A 17,929-nucleotide genomic window follows, 5' to 3' on the forward strand; every position below is an offset into this window, starting at 1 on the left:
TGAGCTCGGTGGTCCCAGATTAGTTTCACATGGACAGGTGTCTGCACCACAAAACCACAGTCACAACTGCTGCCAGCTGCTGGTGGGTTTCAGAAAGGAGGTCCAGGACTGCCTGGGCAGTGGTAACCCAAGTGGTGCTTCTAGAGGTGGCATTTCAAGGCCAGAGAGATGAGGCTGTTTGTGTCTCTTTAGGTGTTTCTTGACCTCTCCCATTTCCTGAGTTCTCAGTAAGCTCGTATGGTGCTCTCCATCGTTGTTCTGGCAGGTGCTTTCTCTTAACTTCACACAGAGGCCCAGTCCTGGCCCTGCTTCCACCCTGCTAAAAGGACGCAACAAAAAATTTCAACAGGGTTGTGTGTTGAAGGTGTTAAGTTCAGACCACACAAGTAGGCTTTAACTTCTTTGGTACAGCTTGGAAAATCCTCCACAGGACTGGAAGGACCTTCTGGGTCACTAATCCTAACCTCCTGCTGCTGCAGGTTTTCACTTTGCATAATCCTGTAGAAAAGCTGACTAATCTTCTAAAACATGGACAATCACAGGAAACCTCAAAAGCCCTCTATAGAAAAAAGGTGTCAAATCTGTTTTTCACCCCTCTAACACCTTTCATCCAAAACTTGTAATGAGTTTAACAAACATGGTTAAGAATTGCCATATCAGTGGGAGGGAAGAATTATCCTTACTGTATTTGTAAGGAAGAATTTGGAAGACAGCAAAATTACGAAGGAAATCCTCATTCTCATTCAGACAAAGCTCTTAGTGGCTTGAGGACTCTGACTGCCATGGAGATATACAAGACCATCCAACCAAATCAATTAGACAGCCAGGAATTAAAATCTGAGTTGCTGACTCTCTTTTTATCTGCTTTTTAAGCACTGAAGTGTACAATACCTCAAGATTTCCCACCTATCAGCCTCATTATTTCTTTCAGAAGAAATGGATACTACATCCTATTTCTTCTGTGAAATAACATGAACATCATCCCATCTCCGAAGCATTCAAGGTCAGGTTGGACAGGGCTCTGAGCAACCTCATCTAGTGAGGATGTCCCTGCTCATTGCAGGGGGATTGGACCAGACGACCTTTAAAAGGCCCATTTCAACTCCAACTCTTCTATAATTCTATAATTCCATGATGTATCATAGTTAAGTGTACTCCAAGTGGGCAGGAGGTTCTGTTATAACAAAGTAGAGTATTAGCAGCAGATTTTAGGATTTTTTTTAAATCTGTAGAAAATACAGGTGAACCAACATAGAGACCTTTCTGCATTTCCACCTTATCAGAGAGATGTAATTGAGTTTTCTTTCAAACTCATGGAAACACACATTCCTTCTTCAGGGAGAAGGAATCCTGGGCAATGCACTATGTCCTATGCATCAGGGAAATGTTTTGCTTTCATTTTGCAGCCAAATGCTACTCTCAGTCTCATTGACTCTTGGTTGAATTTGACCTCTCTGATTTTCTTGCACAGTTTTTGAACTTGTAAGTGTAGTTGATGGCTAAGTATGGCCCTGGAGCTATTTATCAATCAGTAGATCATGACAGAATTGTAAGGAATATCAACAGCATTGGGAAGTGGAGAAACTAGTCCCCACAACCTTGAAGCGCCACTGTTTCAGGTTGCTGATGCTGAGATAATTGTTTGGGTCCACCTTTGACCAACACATCTCTTAGGATTTTCTTAAAATTTGTTACTTTAAGAGCTGATCACACTCCTACTGTACAGTGGATAAAAATCTATCTTTTCATAGATTTTACAAAGCATTTAAGTTGACTTGCAAGTTTGCTAAATGAATCTAATTTAATAGCAGAAGAGGGAATGCATGCTCCCCTTATCTCCTGTGTAGATTCTATATTGGCAGAAGTTAGTAAAATTGTGTTTGCAAATTTGTCCATAAAACAGTTGGACTTGAGGGTTCAAATGGGGAGGAAAAATTCAGGATAAAGAAGTGCAAAGGCCAAATGCTGATGCACCTGCTTGCACTGAGAAGGATCAAACCCAAAGATTTGCTAGACCTGGAATAAGAAGCTGGAAAGTTTGAACCAGGACATTTCAGATGACAATTCAAAACTCACTTTTAGCTCATGCTGCTGTTCAGGGAATATTCCAGCAACATGACAAAGGGAGCTGTAATACATGGGGTGCTCAGCAGGATTGGCAGATCTTACCCTAAAATGCTTGGTTTCACTGGCAACTGTCCTGGTGCAGTCACGTATTTTTAAATCACTTTGAGCAGTTTCCTCTTTGAGATTTTTGTTTGCTGTCTGGTTGTTTGTTTTTTTCCTGTGACACATTAACTTTTCTTCTCTGATCAGAGACATTCTAGTCAGAGATAGACATGGACCTTCAGTTATTTTTTATTAATGACAAGTTTGGGGTCATGTGCTCATTTCAAATCTCCTAAAAATTAATGTCCGTCTCTATTCTGGAATGCTCAACTTCAGGCTGCTTTTTCACAGGTGCAGCTCCCAAAAATCTGTGTCTTCCAGCTATGTTTTTAAACAATTTACTGACTTCAGGCCTTGGAGAGCAGATATTAGTGCCAAATTTGGGGTATTCACTCCCCTAAATTGTGAATGCCCTGAAGATTGCAGTGCTTGGATTTTTTCATAAATGACAACTTTCAAGATAATGACAATGTTGGTGGGCACATCTCAACTGACTCACAGCACATTTGGAGACTGATTCAAGCCCTGTCTCTAATTATAATGTCACAAGGACTGGCCAAGTGCAGTACCTCTGTCTGATGTTGTACAGAGTGTGTTGGACTGTGTAATTCTGTCCAAACCTCTACTGCTGTTACAGTGAAAGCATTAGCCATAGTGTGAACCATGCAGGGATGGTTTGGGGTTCTTCTGGTCATTTCCAGTGGCGTAACCACTTTCCCAAGGCCCAGAAAAATTGAGCAGAAATGCTGGTCTTGAAATGGGCTTCTTTCCTCCGTGATGATTCAGTTAAGCCTATGGAACAGAGGTATAGATGGACAGACTATGGTTTTGTGTTGGTTTGTTTTGTTTTTTTTCCTTGCAAGACTTAATGCTTTCCCTTGCAAGTCAGGATCCTACATGAATTTGTTTCCTTGTTGAGTCATTTATGAATTTCAGCAACTGCACCTTGGCTCCTCCACATCCCCCCTTCACCAGCCTGTCTCTCATTGCATTCCTGGTAACATCCAGGCTCCTTCTGACCTTGGTCTCCTGATAGTCCTGGGATAGCTTAGGCTACCCAGCTGGCTGTGCTCCCAGCTTGCAGTCTGTGTTAAACACAAAATGCTGTCTTTTTACAGCTCAGTTTCTTTCCATAAAGTTAATCAAGCAGCCCTCCTTTTACAAGGCAGCCGACCCTTTGGCATTTCTTCCTTTCAGCATGCTGAAGATTCCCAATGCTGCCAGAATCCCCCTCCCTTCCCTTTTTAAGGCAGTTCTGTACATAAAGCAAGTGTTTTCCCCAGAATAGAAAGAAGCTTCTTGGCCTGGAGAAGAGCTGTTCCCTAACAAGGTACATGTACTGTGTCCTTGGAAAACTTCCTCTTCCCATTTAAATATGTTTTTGGAGATATCTACGTATTTCTATTAGAGATGAGTCCAAACCATGAGGCTGGATCCAAACTTAGACATACTCCGAGGTTTCTTACAGTAGGGAGTATGAACTCGATGTGTGCTTTTTGGCTGGAGCTGCTCTCCTGTCTGCACAGCCTAACACAAAAAGCATCACTGGGCTGTTGGGGGAAGCTGCTGACACAACTGAGAAACTGAGTGGTAAAGGCTTGTCATCAAAATCAACAAACCTGAAGGCAAATGGGAACCTGGTGGTGTGAGTAATCATAACCCCTTGCCCAGCCACTTGGAGCAAACTTTCTCTTCTCAATAATCACCAGGTTTTAGGAAAGAAAAAAATGAGTTGTAGATGAAACACAGAGCAAAGTGTCCCTGCATTCCTCTTACTGGGGAAAAAGAAAAAATCTCTTTCTTTGGGCTTAGTTTGTAGATGCCTTTGCTGTGTAGTGAACTGCAAACGGTGGCCTCTCAGTTCATTAATTGACAAACACCATCCCCTAAACATTTCCAGGCACAGTCATTTTCTTTTCTCAGGTTTACTCAGTGGTTCTTACTGAGGTTTACATTTTTCCACGCATGTGCTGAGAACAAACTTGCCTTTACAAGCTCATCTCTTGTGCTCTGAGAAATTTTGATAATGTAATTCATAAGCAGCTTAATTTTCTGGGTCTTTCTCTTTTTGCAGCTCTCCTGGCTTTGGCTGTTTACTCCTCCCTTTACAGCAAACTGCCCCATTTCCCAAATACCGCAGGACTTTCTGAACTGCAGAGTTTCATTCCATTTGTCTCTCTTTTTAAGAGGCTGATCTGTCTTAAAGAAATTTTTCTCATTTAAAAATAATTTTGCTGTGGTTTTACAGTCAGCATGGTTCCCCCCAAAGAAACAAAAAATCCCTGCAGGCCTATTTCTTCTCCTTCTCCCATGATTACGCTGGTGTAAATGACACTGGTGCCAATGGGATTATTCCTGTTTTACACCAGTATAAAAGAGACCAAGTTCTTAAGGATGGGACATTTTCAACATCTTCACAAAATCATATCAGGGTCCAAGCAAAAGGGTATCTCCATCTGCTCTTTCATCTTCAATGTCTCAAATAGAGGAATATAATCATCCACCAGCAGGACACAACAAACCCCGGGGTGAAATCTAGCAATGCATCTAACTTGGAGAAAAGGCAAAGGCAGCACAACACGGCCCCTTAGGAATGTTAGCAAGAAATACAGTGTCCAGCTGAAATGTTACTATTTGCCTCGTGGAAATGCTTGGGAAGCCCAGCCAAATTCAGGGCTCCAGCCTACTAGAGCAGCTGCAGTGAGGGCCGTCTCTGTTCCCCAGCGCTTGCAGTCCCAGTGACAAACAGCAATCAGACCGCGGGCCAGCAAGAAGTGGAGCCAGGCAGAACTAAAATATCCCTGTTGGAGTGCGGTCCCATGAGGACAGTGTTATGTCTTACCAGAAACAAAGAGAAAAGCACATTTCCAGTCTCAAAGACTTCTCTGTCCCATTAAGGAAAGCTTCAGACTACAATTAGAAGAAAAAGAGACATAGCCACAGCATGTCAGTTTGCATCCAAAGACAGCCTAGAAAAAGCAGTTGAGCTCCCAGGAGAAGGTTGCTAGCACCCTCTTAGACTGGTGGCTCCAGCCACCTCACTCAGGAGGGTGGGAATGTGACCCTGGAGAGAGACCATCCCTCCCCCAAACCCAGAGCCTCTGGGTAAATATTGACTCAGAGTGAGGAGTGGCTGAATCACTCCTTCCTGTCCTGACAAGGTGTTTCCCTCCGCCCAGCGAGCGAACAAGCCCACCCTGCACAGCCCAAAATATCAGACAGGAGTTGGTGCCCATGGTGATCAAAGGACATGGACTCAGACAGAGAGACAGAGCACCTCTGTTTGGGCAGGACTGACAGGTTTGTTTGCTCTCAGAGTGGGCAAATGCCTCCTCCACTTAGTTATTCGGGAGGACACATTGTGGGAAGGATGGAGGGATGAGGAACTCGGAACCTCCTAGTCTAGTTCTTTTGTTCTTGTCACAAGCAACACCCCTCAAATTCTCTGACGGCTGTTCCACAGCTGCTGATGGTGTGGTTTCATCCACCAGTTAATGGTACAGCAAGGGCCTGCATTCATGAAATTTCTGCCCCAAGATGCACTGAAGTAACAGTGAATTTGTAGAAAGGGGTAGGAAAAAGTCCAACTGTCTCAGTTGTTTCCAGGACTCAACCTGGGTTGGATGATTTGGATCATAACTCTAAATCTCTTCATAATCTAAGGGTATTACAGTAAAGCCCAGGAAAGACCTGGGACCCAAATGGTGGTGACCACTGACTGGAGATGTGAGTGGGTGTCATGAACTTTTGGGTGGCTCCTGGCTTGTGTAATCCAACTGGGCACAGGGGAAGGCTAAGTTCATTGTTGCAAGCACAGGTCTGGATTTCATTTCGTGTCTGCTACAGATTTCCTAACTGGGTCACCATGCTAGCCTGAAACACAGACATGATATGTTCATCCTCCACTGAGATGTTACAGAGCTCAGGCTTTGATGGTTTCAAAACTGGTTGAAGATCCCCAAGAAAAAGGAAGTGTAAGAAAAAGCATATGCTATGGCTGTCTTTATATATGTTACGTTACCAAAAGTGTTGTATTTATGTATTTCAAAACTGGGCACTGGGTTACATTTTCATTCCCCAGTACAAAGGCAAATGCATTCCAAACAAAGCAATGTTGTTTCAACAAAGCAAGGGTTGAAATCTCTCCAGGGCTTCATTCTGTCTCATTTAGATCGGGCATAAGATCTTAAAGCAGAGTTTAGTGGTCGGCCGATCATGCTCCTCTGGGAAATGACAGAGTAGTAATTCAAAAGGGGTAGTGAAGTACAGCATTGTCTTGGTCTGCAGGACTGTTCTTCAATAAAACCAGCATCTCACCCGGCTTACAGGAGAACATTTTGTTCCAAAGGAGCTGTGGCTCTTCAATAAACAAAAGAATTCACCTCCGGCTAGACTTGGGTGTAAAATGAAAATGTTATTGGAGACAAAATGTCTTTGTGAAGACAGCATTTCCATGATGCCTGCCACAACTGCCTGGGCATATTGAGCAGTTGAAGTGAAAGAGGATAAAAGGTACATCTCCAAGGCATTGACTCCATGGGCATTTCAAACTTCTTTCAGGCTTGGGAAGTAGTTTCAGTTCAGGCTGGGAGCTCTGCAGAGGGGATACGCAGCCTGGGTCTGGCCATGGGTTGGCACTCATCCTTTTTGCAGTAAGGACTCAGATTTGATCACGAGTGAGTTGAATCTTTCAGGGCTTTCCTGAAAGCCTTTCCTTGGAGTAAACAAGTTCTCCCACATCTGTCTCAAGAGATTGGGAAAGCAGAGTATCTAAGCACAAAAAAATATGAGATATTCCTCCTCCAGTCTGAAACTCCCGGTACACTCAGGAAAGTTCACAAACAGCAAAGGAGCAGTAGGGTCATTCAGGGAAATAATTCATGTCCAGACTGGCATAACTCAGGTGTTCAGATATGGCTGTCTCCCACCCAGATTAACTCAGCAGAAAAGATATGGTCTCTGTGGTTCCTTGGTGTATGAAGACGATAAAAATCACCTCAGGCTGTGCAGTTTCAGGGGATTTTCGTTACAAGATTATTTTCCTAAAAATGGCACCATGCCTCTGGGGTGAAACATGCTGGGAAATATATGAAAATTTAATCAATTATATGAGTTAGTTCCTACTTTTCTTGCATATTTGTGGCAAGATCATTCCCTTGTCATCCTCAGATCACTGAGGGGCTCTTTATTGTATAGTCAAGGTGTCCACTTTTAGCTTGACAAACAGGTTTTGGCCTGCAAACTCTTAGGCAGAGCAACAGCCAAGCTCATCTTGCAGAGACAGTCTTTTGTGATGTGTCTAATCATGGCCTCCTACTCAGCCTTTGTTCCACGTAAAAGTTCCTCGCTAAGGAGAACCAACAACCTTGGTTCTGCTCTAAAGAACCTAAGGTGGGAGAGGGGACTTTCTGCTCTCTTTTTCACTGTCTCTTCCATTTAAGTAGTGAGTTTCCACAGCTTGAGAGATAGTACAAGATAAGGACTGCTAGACCACTGCTCTGCTATGTAGACTCTAATGCTCAGCAGAATCCTTGTGCTGGGGCAGTTGGATGGTAAATACCCAGGAAAATACATAGTTCCTGTGTTTCAGTGGGGAACACAGCTGTGACAAGCCTTTGAGAGAGACAAACCATCAAAAAGCACAGCATGGAAGAGATTCAAGGTAACCCAGCCTGGATGCAGTTTGTTTCATGAATCAGCCCAAGAAAAGCCATATGGTGTCTGCAAAAGAGGCCTATCCACTGCTGGCTGGACATTGTCCTTGCTGGACTCTCTGTAGGAACCTGAAATCTCGTTGACTCATGTGAACCAAATTTCCAGACTTGACTCACTGGCTACTAAAACCATAAGATTGCATGGTGTGTCTCATATTTTTCCTGGGAAAAAAACCAGCAGGAAAATATAACTATCTTTGGTTAATTAACATCTGAATCTGCTTTGAAGCCTTCAGAGAATATATGTAAAGAAATTAAACCAATCTCAAACCAGCAAAGAAAAATAAACTTAAAATATCTGGACCATCAAGATTTGTTTCTATAAGTGTTCCTGGTTGCCTCATCCTGAGATACTGGAGTGTGTCCACGGAAGAACAACAGAGCTGGTGAAGGATCTGGAACACAAGCCTGATGAGGAACAGCCGAGGGAGCTGGTGGGGCTGAGCCTGGAGAAAAGGAGGCTCAGAGGGGACCTTCTCATTCTCTACAACAATCTGAAATAGGTTGTAACCAAGTGAGGGTTGGCCTCCTCTTCCAGGTAACAAGGAATAAGATGAGAGGAAACGGCCTCAAGTTGTGCCAGGGGAGGTTTGGATTGGACATTAAGAAAAATTTATTCACTGAAAGGGTTGTCAGTCATTGGAACATTGCCCAGGGATGTGGTGGAATCTTCGTCCCTGGAAACATTCAAAAAATGTGTAGATGTGGCAGCTGGGGAGAAGATTTAGTGGTGGGCCTGTCACTATTAGGTTAATGGTTGGACTTGATGATCTTAGAGGTCTTTTCTTACCTTAATGATTTCTATGATCCTTTTGTTTAAAGGTAAAAGATACACATCCTGTCAAATCTCTTTTGTACCTCTTAGTACCTGCTGATGTCATGGGATCATGGACTTATTCTAGGGCCATATGTGGCAGGAAGTGCAATTGGGAAAGCCACAAAGAGTAGGCACACAGGTGGTTTTAGAGAAAATGTTCCTGGCTGATCAGCATCAAAAATTTGCTGCATAAATGGAAAAACTTCCTCACACAATGCAAAACTAACCTGAGAAACTCACTGCTGTAGGATTTAATTGCCAAAACCTTGCCAAAGGATGAGAAAAAAAAAAAAAGAAGAAGAAAAAGAAAAAAAGAAACAGGAAAAAGAAAAATAATAAAAAAAACATGGGATGTTTACAATGCCAATAAGACCATAATAGGGACATTTAGAAAGACAATAGTACTTATTAAGGAAAGAAAACAAGACTCTCAGAAGAATTACACGTGTTGAAAAAGCTGTCTGTTTCAAAACAGGAAAAACCCTTTGGTGTAGCTAATAGCCAGATCCAGAGATGTAATTACACACAAGCTCTTTCAGCTGCAGTCCATGCAGTTGCAGTCCATTTTGAGCCTGATCTTAAATCAAATCTGTTGGCCTTCATCAAAGGTGATTGTTGATAGTGTAAACATCTGTCCTGGGCCAAAAACCTGATTCATTAATGGAACATGAGGAAAATTTCCTACAATGGACTATGGTATAGCTGTTACTGAAGATTTTTTGATACCTCCTTGGAGGCAGCATTTACTGACCATTGACAGAGGCAAAATACAAGGCAGTCTGGACAAAGTGGTCTGAACAATTATACTACTTTCTTCTCCTTCCTGTTTCTTTTGGCTCTCCAGAAGTAGTTGTCAGTCTTATTTTAGTTTCAGAGGACCTAAAAAGTCTCCTAAGTGACTTTGCCATCCTCTATAAGTTGCTGGGAAGGGAGCACATGTGGGTGGAGAAGATGTTCTTGCATGGTCATGGGAGGGCTGGGCTGGCAGTCTCCTTAGGCACAACAGATTTTTCTGCTGTGCTTTTTCTTCTGTGCTGCAAAGGGGAGAGAAGTTGCATTAATAGAAGTAGAGGGCAAAGGAGCCATCAGAGGGCTGCATTGGCAATGCTGGTTGATGGGGAAGATGAAAGTGGCCTTTGCTCCTGGCTCCATGATGGACTTCCATCAAGCCATTTCATTTTTTATGTGCTTCAGTCTGGCCCCCAAAAAGTGCAGCCAGTGTGGGACTCATCTGTGCAGGGCTTTGAGCACACCAGGAAAAATATGTTAGGCAATGAGCACTGTCATGAGGAATTGCCTGTTGCCCAGCAATATTACCTCTCCAACGTGCCTACCTCCTCTTTTCCCATTCCCTCCCCACACTGAGATGTCAGGGCATCATTAGGGACTCTTCTGTTTTCAGAAATAACAGGAGCTTCAGAGCACTTCAAAAAGTCTGGCTCTGTCCCTTAGGTGTCAAAGAAGGACCTCAGGTTCCTGGAAAATCTGGTCCCAAATGAGTGTAAAAACACACATTTTGTCAGGAAGTGAATAAAATCTCACTGAAATTAAGCCAGGGACAAAGATGAAAAAGCAGATGGCCCATGACAAACTGTGAGAACAAATTTGTTCGCATGACATGGGAATAAGTATGTACTCATAACAGACTATTACTCAAGAAATTTTGAAAGAGCACAACTCCACAGGAGTCATAATGGGATTAGTCACATAAAGCTCAGTCCAGCTAAGCCTGGTGTACCGTACCTGAAAGAAGAGAAACAGACCCCAAAACAGACCACAATTAAAAAAAAAAAGAAACAAATTCCAAAGAGATGCACAAGTTTATGAAGTCAGAAAAACTTTTAAGTGAATTAAAATCTGTAGAGTAGATGGATTGTTATTAGTCTGCTTAAAAAGCAAGAGGCCAGAGGAAGAAGCCTTGCTGAAATGACTCAACCAGTTTGACAGCACAGAGACAGAGTTGGGGTATTTTTGGTGAAATGTCATGGACTCTGGAAGACTTTGCCACGTGCTCCATTACAGCATTGTTCTCGTAACCTACAATTATTTGCAATTATTTGCAAAACCCCTTTAAAAATAATTTTAATGCAGAAGCCATAAACCAGAGGAATAGGGTTGATTTGGAATACTCTGATCTATTTTTCTTTTCAAATCAATATTTTGCACAAAACTCCTGACTTGAACAGGCATGTTTAATTACATAAAAACACTTCTGTCATTAAAGGCAGCAGCATCTCAATATATAAAATATTTTGGTATTTTTCTACCTACTAAGAGAGAAGCAGGTTCGTAGGACACAGATGTTATTTGCTTTATATAAAAAATAATTAACAATAAGCTTGCCTAACGTTTTTATGAATTTTCTATGCACTTCTAAGCAGCTCACCCAAAAGCAAGTGAGTGTTCAGAGTTAGTTTATATTAATTAATTAAAGGTTAGACTAGAGCCAAAATAATATCTAGAGCCAAATTCAGCTTCTGAAATCACATGTATGCAAACACCAATCCTGGAGTGCTCACACTGATGCTTCTGTTCAGACCTACTCCACTGTAATGTCTGGTGGCCTCTTCACCCAAGATGGTGACTTAATCCCTTCTAATCTTGCTTAAAACCCTTCTAAGCTTCACTCAGCCTGGCAGTGGGAAGCAATGTCACTCCGTCTGAATCAAACCTGAGCAGCGCAGGAGGGTTGGCTTCAGATTCAGATCCCAAAGATGGATTTTCTCCTTGCAAAGGCAGCACCGCCCTCAGTGACGCACATGCTGCTCTTGGGCTTTCATTTACCACAAGCTGTTGGGACTTGAGTTTCACTTCTCACCAGAAAGCGGAGGCAGGAGTATATTTAGACTTTCTTGGGAAGCAGCTGCGAAATGCAGGGGGAGCGTGCACGCACTCAGTCCCGTGGGCACGCACACAGACACCGACAGCTTTAGAGCAGCTGCACAAACCTGAGCAGAAAGGACAGGGCACAGAGGCCTCCTGCAGGTCACTGTCTCACCAAAGAGGCTCATTTCAGCATCTCAATACCCTTATCATTGAATCACAGTATCATAGGATCATGGAACAGTTTGGGATGGAAGGAAGGTTAAAGACTGTCTCGTTCCAACCTCTCTGTTCATTGCAGGGACACCTTCCACCAGACCAGGTTGCTCAAAGCCCCATGCAACCAGGCCTTGAACACTTCCAGGGAAGGCACGTTTTCTCTGAGCAAACTGTTCCAGTGCCTCACTACCCTCTGAATAAAAAATTTCTTCTGATGTCTCGTCTGAATCCCCCTTCTTTTAGTTTAAAATCATTCCCCCTTTTTCTATCATTATCTTCCCTTTTTAAAAGTTGTTCTTCCTCACTTCTATAAGCCCCCTTGAAGTACTGGTTATTTGAATAAATAAAAAAAGGACTGGCACTATTGAAATAGACTGCTTTTTGGTCCTGACTCACTTGAAAGATTATCACCTTCTCAACCACAAGCTGATTCCTTGAAGCACTCTGGGGGCTTCAGGTTCTATTCTCCTGTGTCTTAAACCCTATCTACATGGTTTTGTGCTTTCCAAGGGAACACAGAGCCAGCATTAACCATCTGCTCTTGAGATTTGATAGGAAATTGGCAATCCCAAGAGGACTGAGCCAGGCTCTGCTCTGTGGGGCTCAGAAAAAGGACAAGAGGCAGCGAACAGAAACTGGTGCCCAGGAAACTCCACCTGGCCATGAGGCAGAATTTCTGTCCTGTGCAGGGACCAAGCACTGAACAGATTGCCCAGAGAGGGTGGGGATTCTGCCTTATTGGGGATATTCCAGGAATGTCTGGACACAATCCTGTGCTCTGGGATGACCCTGCTTGAGCAGGGGGCATGGACAAGATGATCCACCATGGTCCTTTCCAGCCTGATCCAATCTGTGATTCTGTGAAATTACTTGCTACATCTACAAATAAAGTGAGGAATCCAGCTCACCCAACTTGAGCCATTTAGAAGCCCATCTAAGGTAGCTGACTTACTCTTACCAGAAGTTCTGGGAGGGGAGGGACACTTCAGAGCATGATCCTTCACCCCACTTAGGGACTTGATAGTTTGGAATGGCTTTACCCCAGAGGTGCTTCTTTCTTGACTGGAGCCAAGACAACTGTCTCACGCTAGATGCCAGCTAAAGGGCTAATGTTAGATGAGCTGAATCCGTGGAAAGTCATGCTCCTTCTTTTCCCTCAAGAATTCTTCTTCACAGACCTTTCCCTTGTTAGCTGACAAAAGACTAAGGAATCAGAGTTTACAGCAATTTGGCTGCAAGGCAGATAAAATCAGTAGTCAAACAAAAGCAGCTTAGATAGCCAAGGCTGCCTCTAAAGTTAAATATGTGATCATCTCATACAGCTGAATGCATTTAAAATAACTTTAGTTTGCCATTCTCACAGGGAAGACCATTAATCTTTTGGTCACATCCATCATCATGAGCACGACAAGTACCAGGAAATCCTCTCCTGGAGGTACTCGTCTGATTCCTCTCATTAGTGAATTACCTGCGCTATTTACAGTCCCATGAGTTTTGGACACCCTGAGATCCTCTTGGAGGTGGCAGAGCGGAAATTCCTCCTGCTTTCAAATAGGTAACACAAGGATGTACAATGGCTTTCCCTTTGGGAGATCCACAGTAGATAAGGAAGGTAGGGAATGTTTTTAAGATGGGCGGTCATTTTTATGCACTGGTATAGTTCTCTTTTGCAATGTAGGCATTTTCAGATCATGACATCCACATTCAAGTTAGTTATCCAAAATTATTCCCAGCCAAGTGATGAGGACAAACCTCTCTCATTCAGGCAATAGTGATGATAGACATATTTAATCCACTGGCTGCAAAGAAAGGCTTGGGAAGTGACTGTGTAGATAAGCTAAAGGTGATCCGAGGGAATGGCATGAAGCTGTATCGGGGAGATTTAGGTTAGATATTAGGAAAGGTTTCTTCACCCAGAGGGTGGTTGGGCACTGGAACAGACTCCCCAGGAAAGTGGTCACAGCCCCAAGCCTGACAGAGCTCAAAAAAAACCTACAACACACTCTCAGACATATGGTGTGATTTTTGGGGTGGACCTGTACAGGATCAGGATTTGTACTCAATGAGCCTTGTAGGTCCCTTCCAGCTCTGGATATTCTGTGATTTTGTGACTGGAATCCCATCTCAGTAAAATAATCCTCCTGAAGTATGAGGCAAAGCTGCCTGTGCACTCAATATAAAAGAAGTGACTCTTGAGGCTGCTCAGAGAGGTACATCTTATGTGTCTAAGCCTTCATTTAGGGGGCTTTCCCTCTATATGCAACACAGAAAATGCAGGGACTTCCAAGGAATTTCTTCACCAAGCATTTTTAGTTTAGCATGAATTTGATCCCAACCCAGGTTTTCTGAGTCCTGTATTAACTTCCCCAGCTGGTGATATAAATTTTCTTCTAAGCTACAAGCCTGCCTTGAACAGTCAGTCTTTGCATGTGGGAGTAGGTTACAGCATCCACCCAGCTTCTGTAGACTGGGTGTTCTGGAGGATGCTGACTCACCAGGCACAGGTGGGCTGATACCTTTAGGGAAGGTAGCTGCACTAGTCTGAGCACCCTGTGTTCAACATCTCTCTTCTCTACAGGCATCCATCCAACCCCAATTAGCTCCAGCTCTGTCTAGATGTGGATTGAACACCCCCACCAGTGATAGTGCACCTGGATGCTCCAGTTAAGACTCTTTCTGTGAGGGCTGTACAAAAAAAGTGAAAATCATCAAACATTAAAGTTGTGATGAGTTGCAATGAGAGAAGAAAAACCAGCATTAGAGAGGAAGGAAATAAAGAGAAATCCTGTTATATCTCACACACAACTGTAGTTGCTTGCTCCATGCTTCTTCCTACTCAGACCTCCCATATAACTGGGCTTTCTTAAACACACTCCAGCGATTCTGACCATGGAGAAAAAATTGTTGACACTGCTTTGGGCAGGGTTTGTGACTGGACAGTCTGCAGGAGTCCCTCCCAGCCTCAGTGATGCTGTGATTCTGCAGTCTTTGGATGCTGAACAGCTGGGTCAGACCCATCCCAACCATCAATCACTCTGGGTTCTATGATCTGAGCATTGCAACAGCTCCAACACATCCTGGATACACCAGGATCCATGTGGAAGTGTCCAGACACCCATGTGGAATTTCTTAGATAGAAGTACAGGAGCCTGATCAAGCTGAGCAAGTTGTGTTAAAAGCTGCATGACATAAATAAATCTTAAATAGGGATTGAGGGGATGACAAAGCTGTGGCTTCTGATAGGGAAACCACACTGTTTGGAAAGGTTTCAGCCAAATGGAAGAGCCTTGGGTATCCAGACTTTTGCCTCTATTTTTGTCTGTATTAGTTGCTACTCTTTGCGTATCAACCCCAGTATCTCTTTGGCCATTTAAGAATCGTTTTTGACAGTTATTTGCCATGGTGCTAAACCAGATTACATCAAGGTTTGTCAAGCTTCCTCTGCTCTCTAATGTATGGAAAAATATTACACTTAATTTGGTTTGCTCAGGCAATGTGGACAGGGATTAGCCATGCTATATATGGATCATAAACACTGTTCTGGTTAACACCACTGCGCAGCCAAACCTGAAACTTTCATCTCAGTCCTTGCAAACTTTGGTGGTTTGGATGGAAAAGGAACCAGTATTTGAGCTGTGCTTTATTTTTGTTTTTGTTTTGAAAAACCAAAGGTGAATCAATAGCACTTTGGAAGCCCAAAATCCAGGATTCTCAGCCCACCTCCAGTGGACAGGGATCGAGTGCCTGTGTAGGCAGGGACTTCACATTGGGAAGAAAGCCAATACACAAAGGAAGGAAACCATTTCAAGGAACCTGCCGTAAGTCTCCATAAAAATCTCAGGGACATAAAGGCAGCCTGAGTTTTGTGTCATAATCCTCTCCAAGCAACATATGTGTCTGGTTAGGAACAACATAGTAGTCCCATGTGAGACAAAGATGGACTTTTTCTGGCTGCATGTCCAACTGGTTTGGTATTAGGAATGACAGGGGAAAACCTTTGGTTTTGAGTCAGAATTTTAGTTTGCTATCTGGAACACCAAAGCAGCCAGTAATGAAAGTGGATTTCTCACATCAGATTTTTTAGATGCCAGAAATAATAACAGCATAGTGTTAACACCTCAGCACTTGGCTTTCTCTAGGTTGTTTTAACCTAGATAAATTTATTAATTTGTGTCTTTGTATCCACAGCACTGCCTTAAAATTTGCACTTAATTGCAGCAAAAGTAGTTTTAAAATCCATCTGTCTTACACTGACCACTCCTGTAGCATCTCACCACCTTTTGTATAATGTGTTCCCAGTGCTAAAATAAAGATGTACAGCGTGGTATAGTAATTCCACTTATGCAGATCTTTGAGGCTGTTGAAAAGGTAAAATTTTCTATTATATTTCTGGCTTTCAGAATTATTATAAAAGTAGGATCATCCTTACTGTAAGGTATTTAACAACTGGGCATGATGAGTAGAGCACCTTGGACCATCATGTGGCTCTCCAAGCCCTTGTATATCCTCCAGAGGCTGCTCTTTCTTCCTATGCTGCATCTGATGGACTTAGTCCAAGCAAGAATGTTTCTAATGACCTTAGTGGACATCGAATGAGTTCTACTGAACTACTTCCAAGAGGGCACAAATGTCAGGCTTGGATGCCCAGTGTCAACAATTTCTTTCTATCTCTTCTTTTTTGATTTTCATATCTGAAGTTGCTGAAGGGATCTAGGCAGGTATATACATCAAAGTTTGATTGTGTGAACACTGCCACGTTTCCACACATTAAAAGAAAATATTGAAGGGTCTAGGCCACCAGGTAGCTCTTATTGTGTTTGGTGTTGAGCTGTCTGTTCAAACCAAAATGTTGAAAACTGAGACCCCCTGTAAAGTAGCAATTAACTTTAGCTCTGGCAGAAGCCATCCAGCTCTCCCACCTCCACAGGACATCTGAGTCACTTAGAACATTACCATGGTTCCATGACTGGCCAGGAAAACACAGTAGGTAACTTACCAGCTGATTCATAGCTATGAGATGCCAACCAGAAAAATGTTCAGGCCTGTCCAGAAGCTTTATGAAGAATGAGAGTGGAAAGATAATTTAGTTTTATAATATTTAGGTCATGCTTACCTACAATAGGCTCTTGTTTTAGATTACATCTGTTCTTTTCTAATGGGCCTACAGAGAGTATCACTGCCAGCTGATGAAATTTCCCCTTTCATCAAGGAAGGCTTGGTCCCATTGAGGGGACAGCAGGCAACAGCCTGTACGTAAGTACATCTGTGAATCAAGGCTCATGATGTATCTTCCTTGCAGATTCAGATCCTCGCACTCCTGATGCTCCACCTGCTGCCACTTCACCACCAACTTCTGAAGAACCTGGACCTTTCACAGCTCCAGCATCACCCTCCTGTTCCTCTGACACTGGTACCGCATCACTTTCACCCCCATTACGCACGTGTGTTGCAGCCTTACATCCAAAACCACCTCCTATTTCACCATCAACATCCACTCCTGCTGCCACTCTTCACCCAGGACTTCCTTCTCTTCCTGCCCCGCCTGCCTCTACTCCATCCCTGCACCCTGGGATTTATCTGCCGGTTGTCCCACCCAGTGGTGCCACCCACCTCATCAACTGGCTGCCCTTCCTCGCCTCGGCAACGCTCGCCACCATTCAAGGCAAGGAGGAAGACCAGCCACCCATAAGCACAGGCTCCCTGGAAGGCATGAAGCCTTGCAGCAGCCCAGCCCCACCCCCCTCTCATGAGGAAAATCCCCAGGCAGCACTTATGGGAAACAGTGCTCCGGGGCCTGCTTCCCCACCGCCAGCTGCCCAGGCTGTGCCCGTGGGCTCCGAGGCATCGGCGAATGTGAGCGACATCCTGGCGGAGCTGCGGACCATGAACAGCCACCTCTCCACCATTGCCCGAGCCCTGACCCAGCTGGCATCATCCCTGGCACCCCAGCAGGATGCTAGTGGCACCTCCCCTCCTTAGTGCCAGGTTTCGCAGGGAATGGTGTTGGCCAGAGGAAAGGGACCCTCCCCAAATTGCCCACACCATCAGAGTGGGTTCGCTGCAGTTGCAGACACCGACCGCGTCTCCCCAGTGGGTTTTTCTGTTTGTTTGTTTGCCCCTTGTAAATGGCAGCATATATTAAAAAATAGTTTTGTTGTCTTGTTAATAAAATTGTTTATATTTCTCA

General features: G+C 43.7%; 1 protein-coding gene across 3 annotated transcripts in view; it reads left to right on the plus strand.

Annotated features, from left to right (window-relative positions):
• The window catches only part of RUNX2 (RUNX family transcription factor 2), a 215,683-nt gene extending 197,754 nt beyond the window's left edge, over positions 1-17,929 (plus strand). For all 3 annotated transcript variants that reach the window (XM_042032803.1, XM_042032801.1, XM_042032802.1), the window contains one exon: positions 17,042-17,929. In XM_042032803.1, the coding sequence (XP_041888737.1) occupies positions 17,042-17,721 (680 nt within the window). In that variant the 3' untranslated portion in view covers positions 17,722-17,929. The remainder of the gene's footprint in view (positions 1-17,041) is intronic.

Source organism: Corvus kubaryi, unplaced genomic scaffold (assembly GCF_017639235.1).
Source record: "Corvus kubaryi isolate FWS band 111438036 unplaced genomic scaffold, C.kubaryi_AGA036_p1.0 37354, whole genome shotgun sequence".
NCBI classification, from domain to species: domain Eukaryota; kingdom Metazoa; phylum Chordata; class Aves; order Passeriformes; family Corvidae; genus Corvus; species Corvus kubaryi.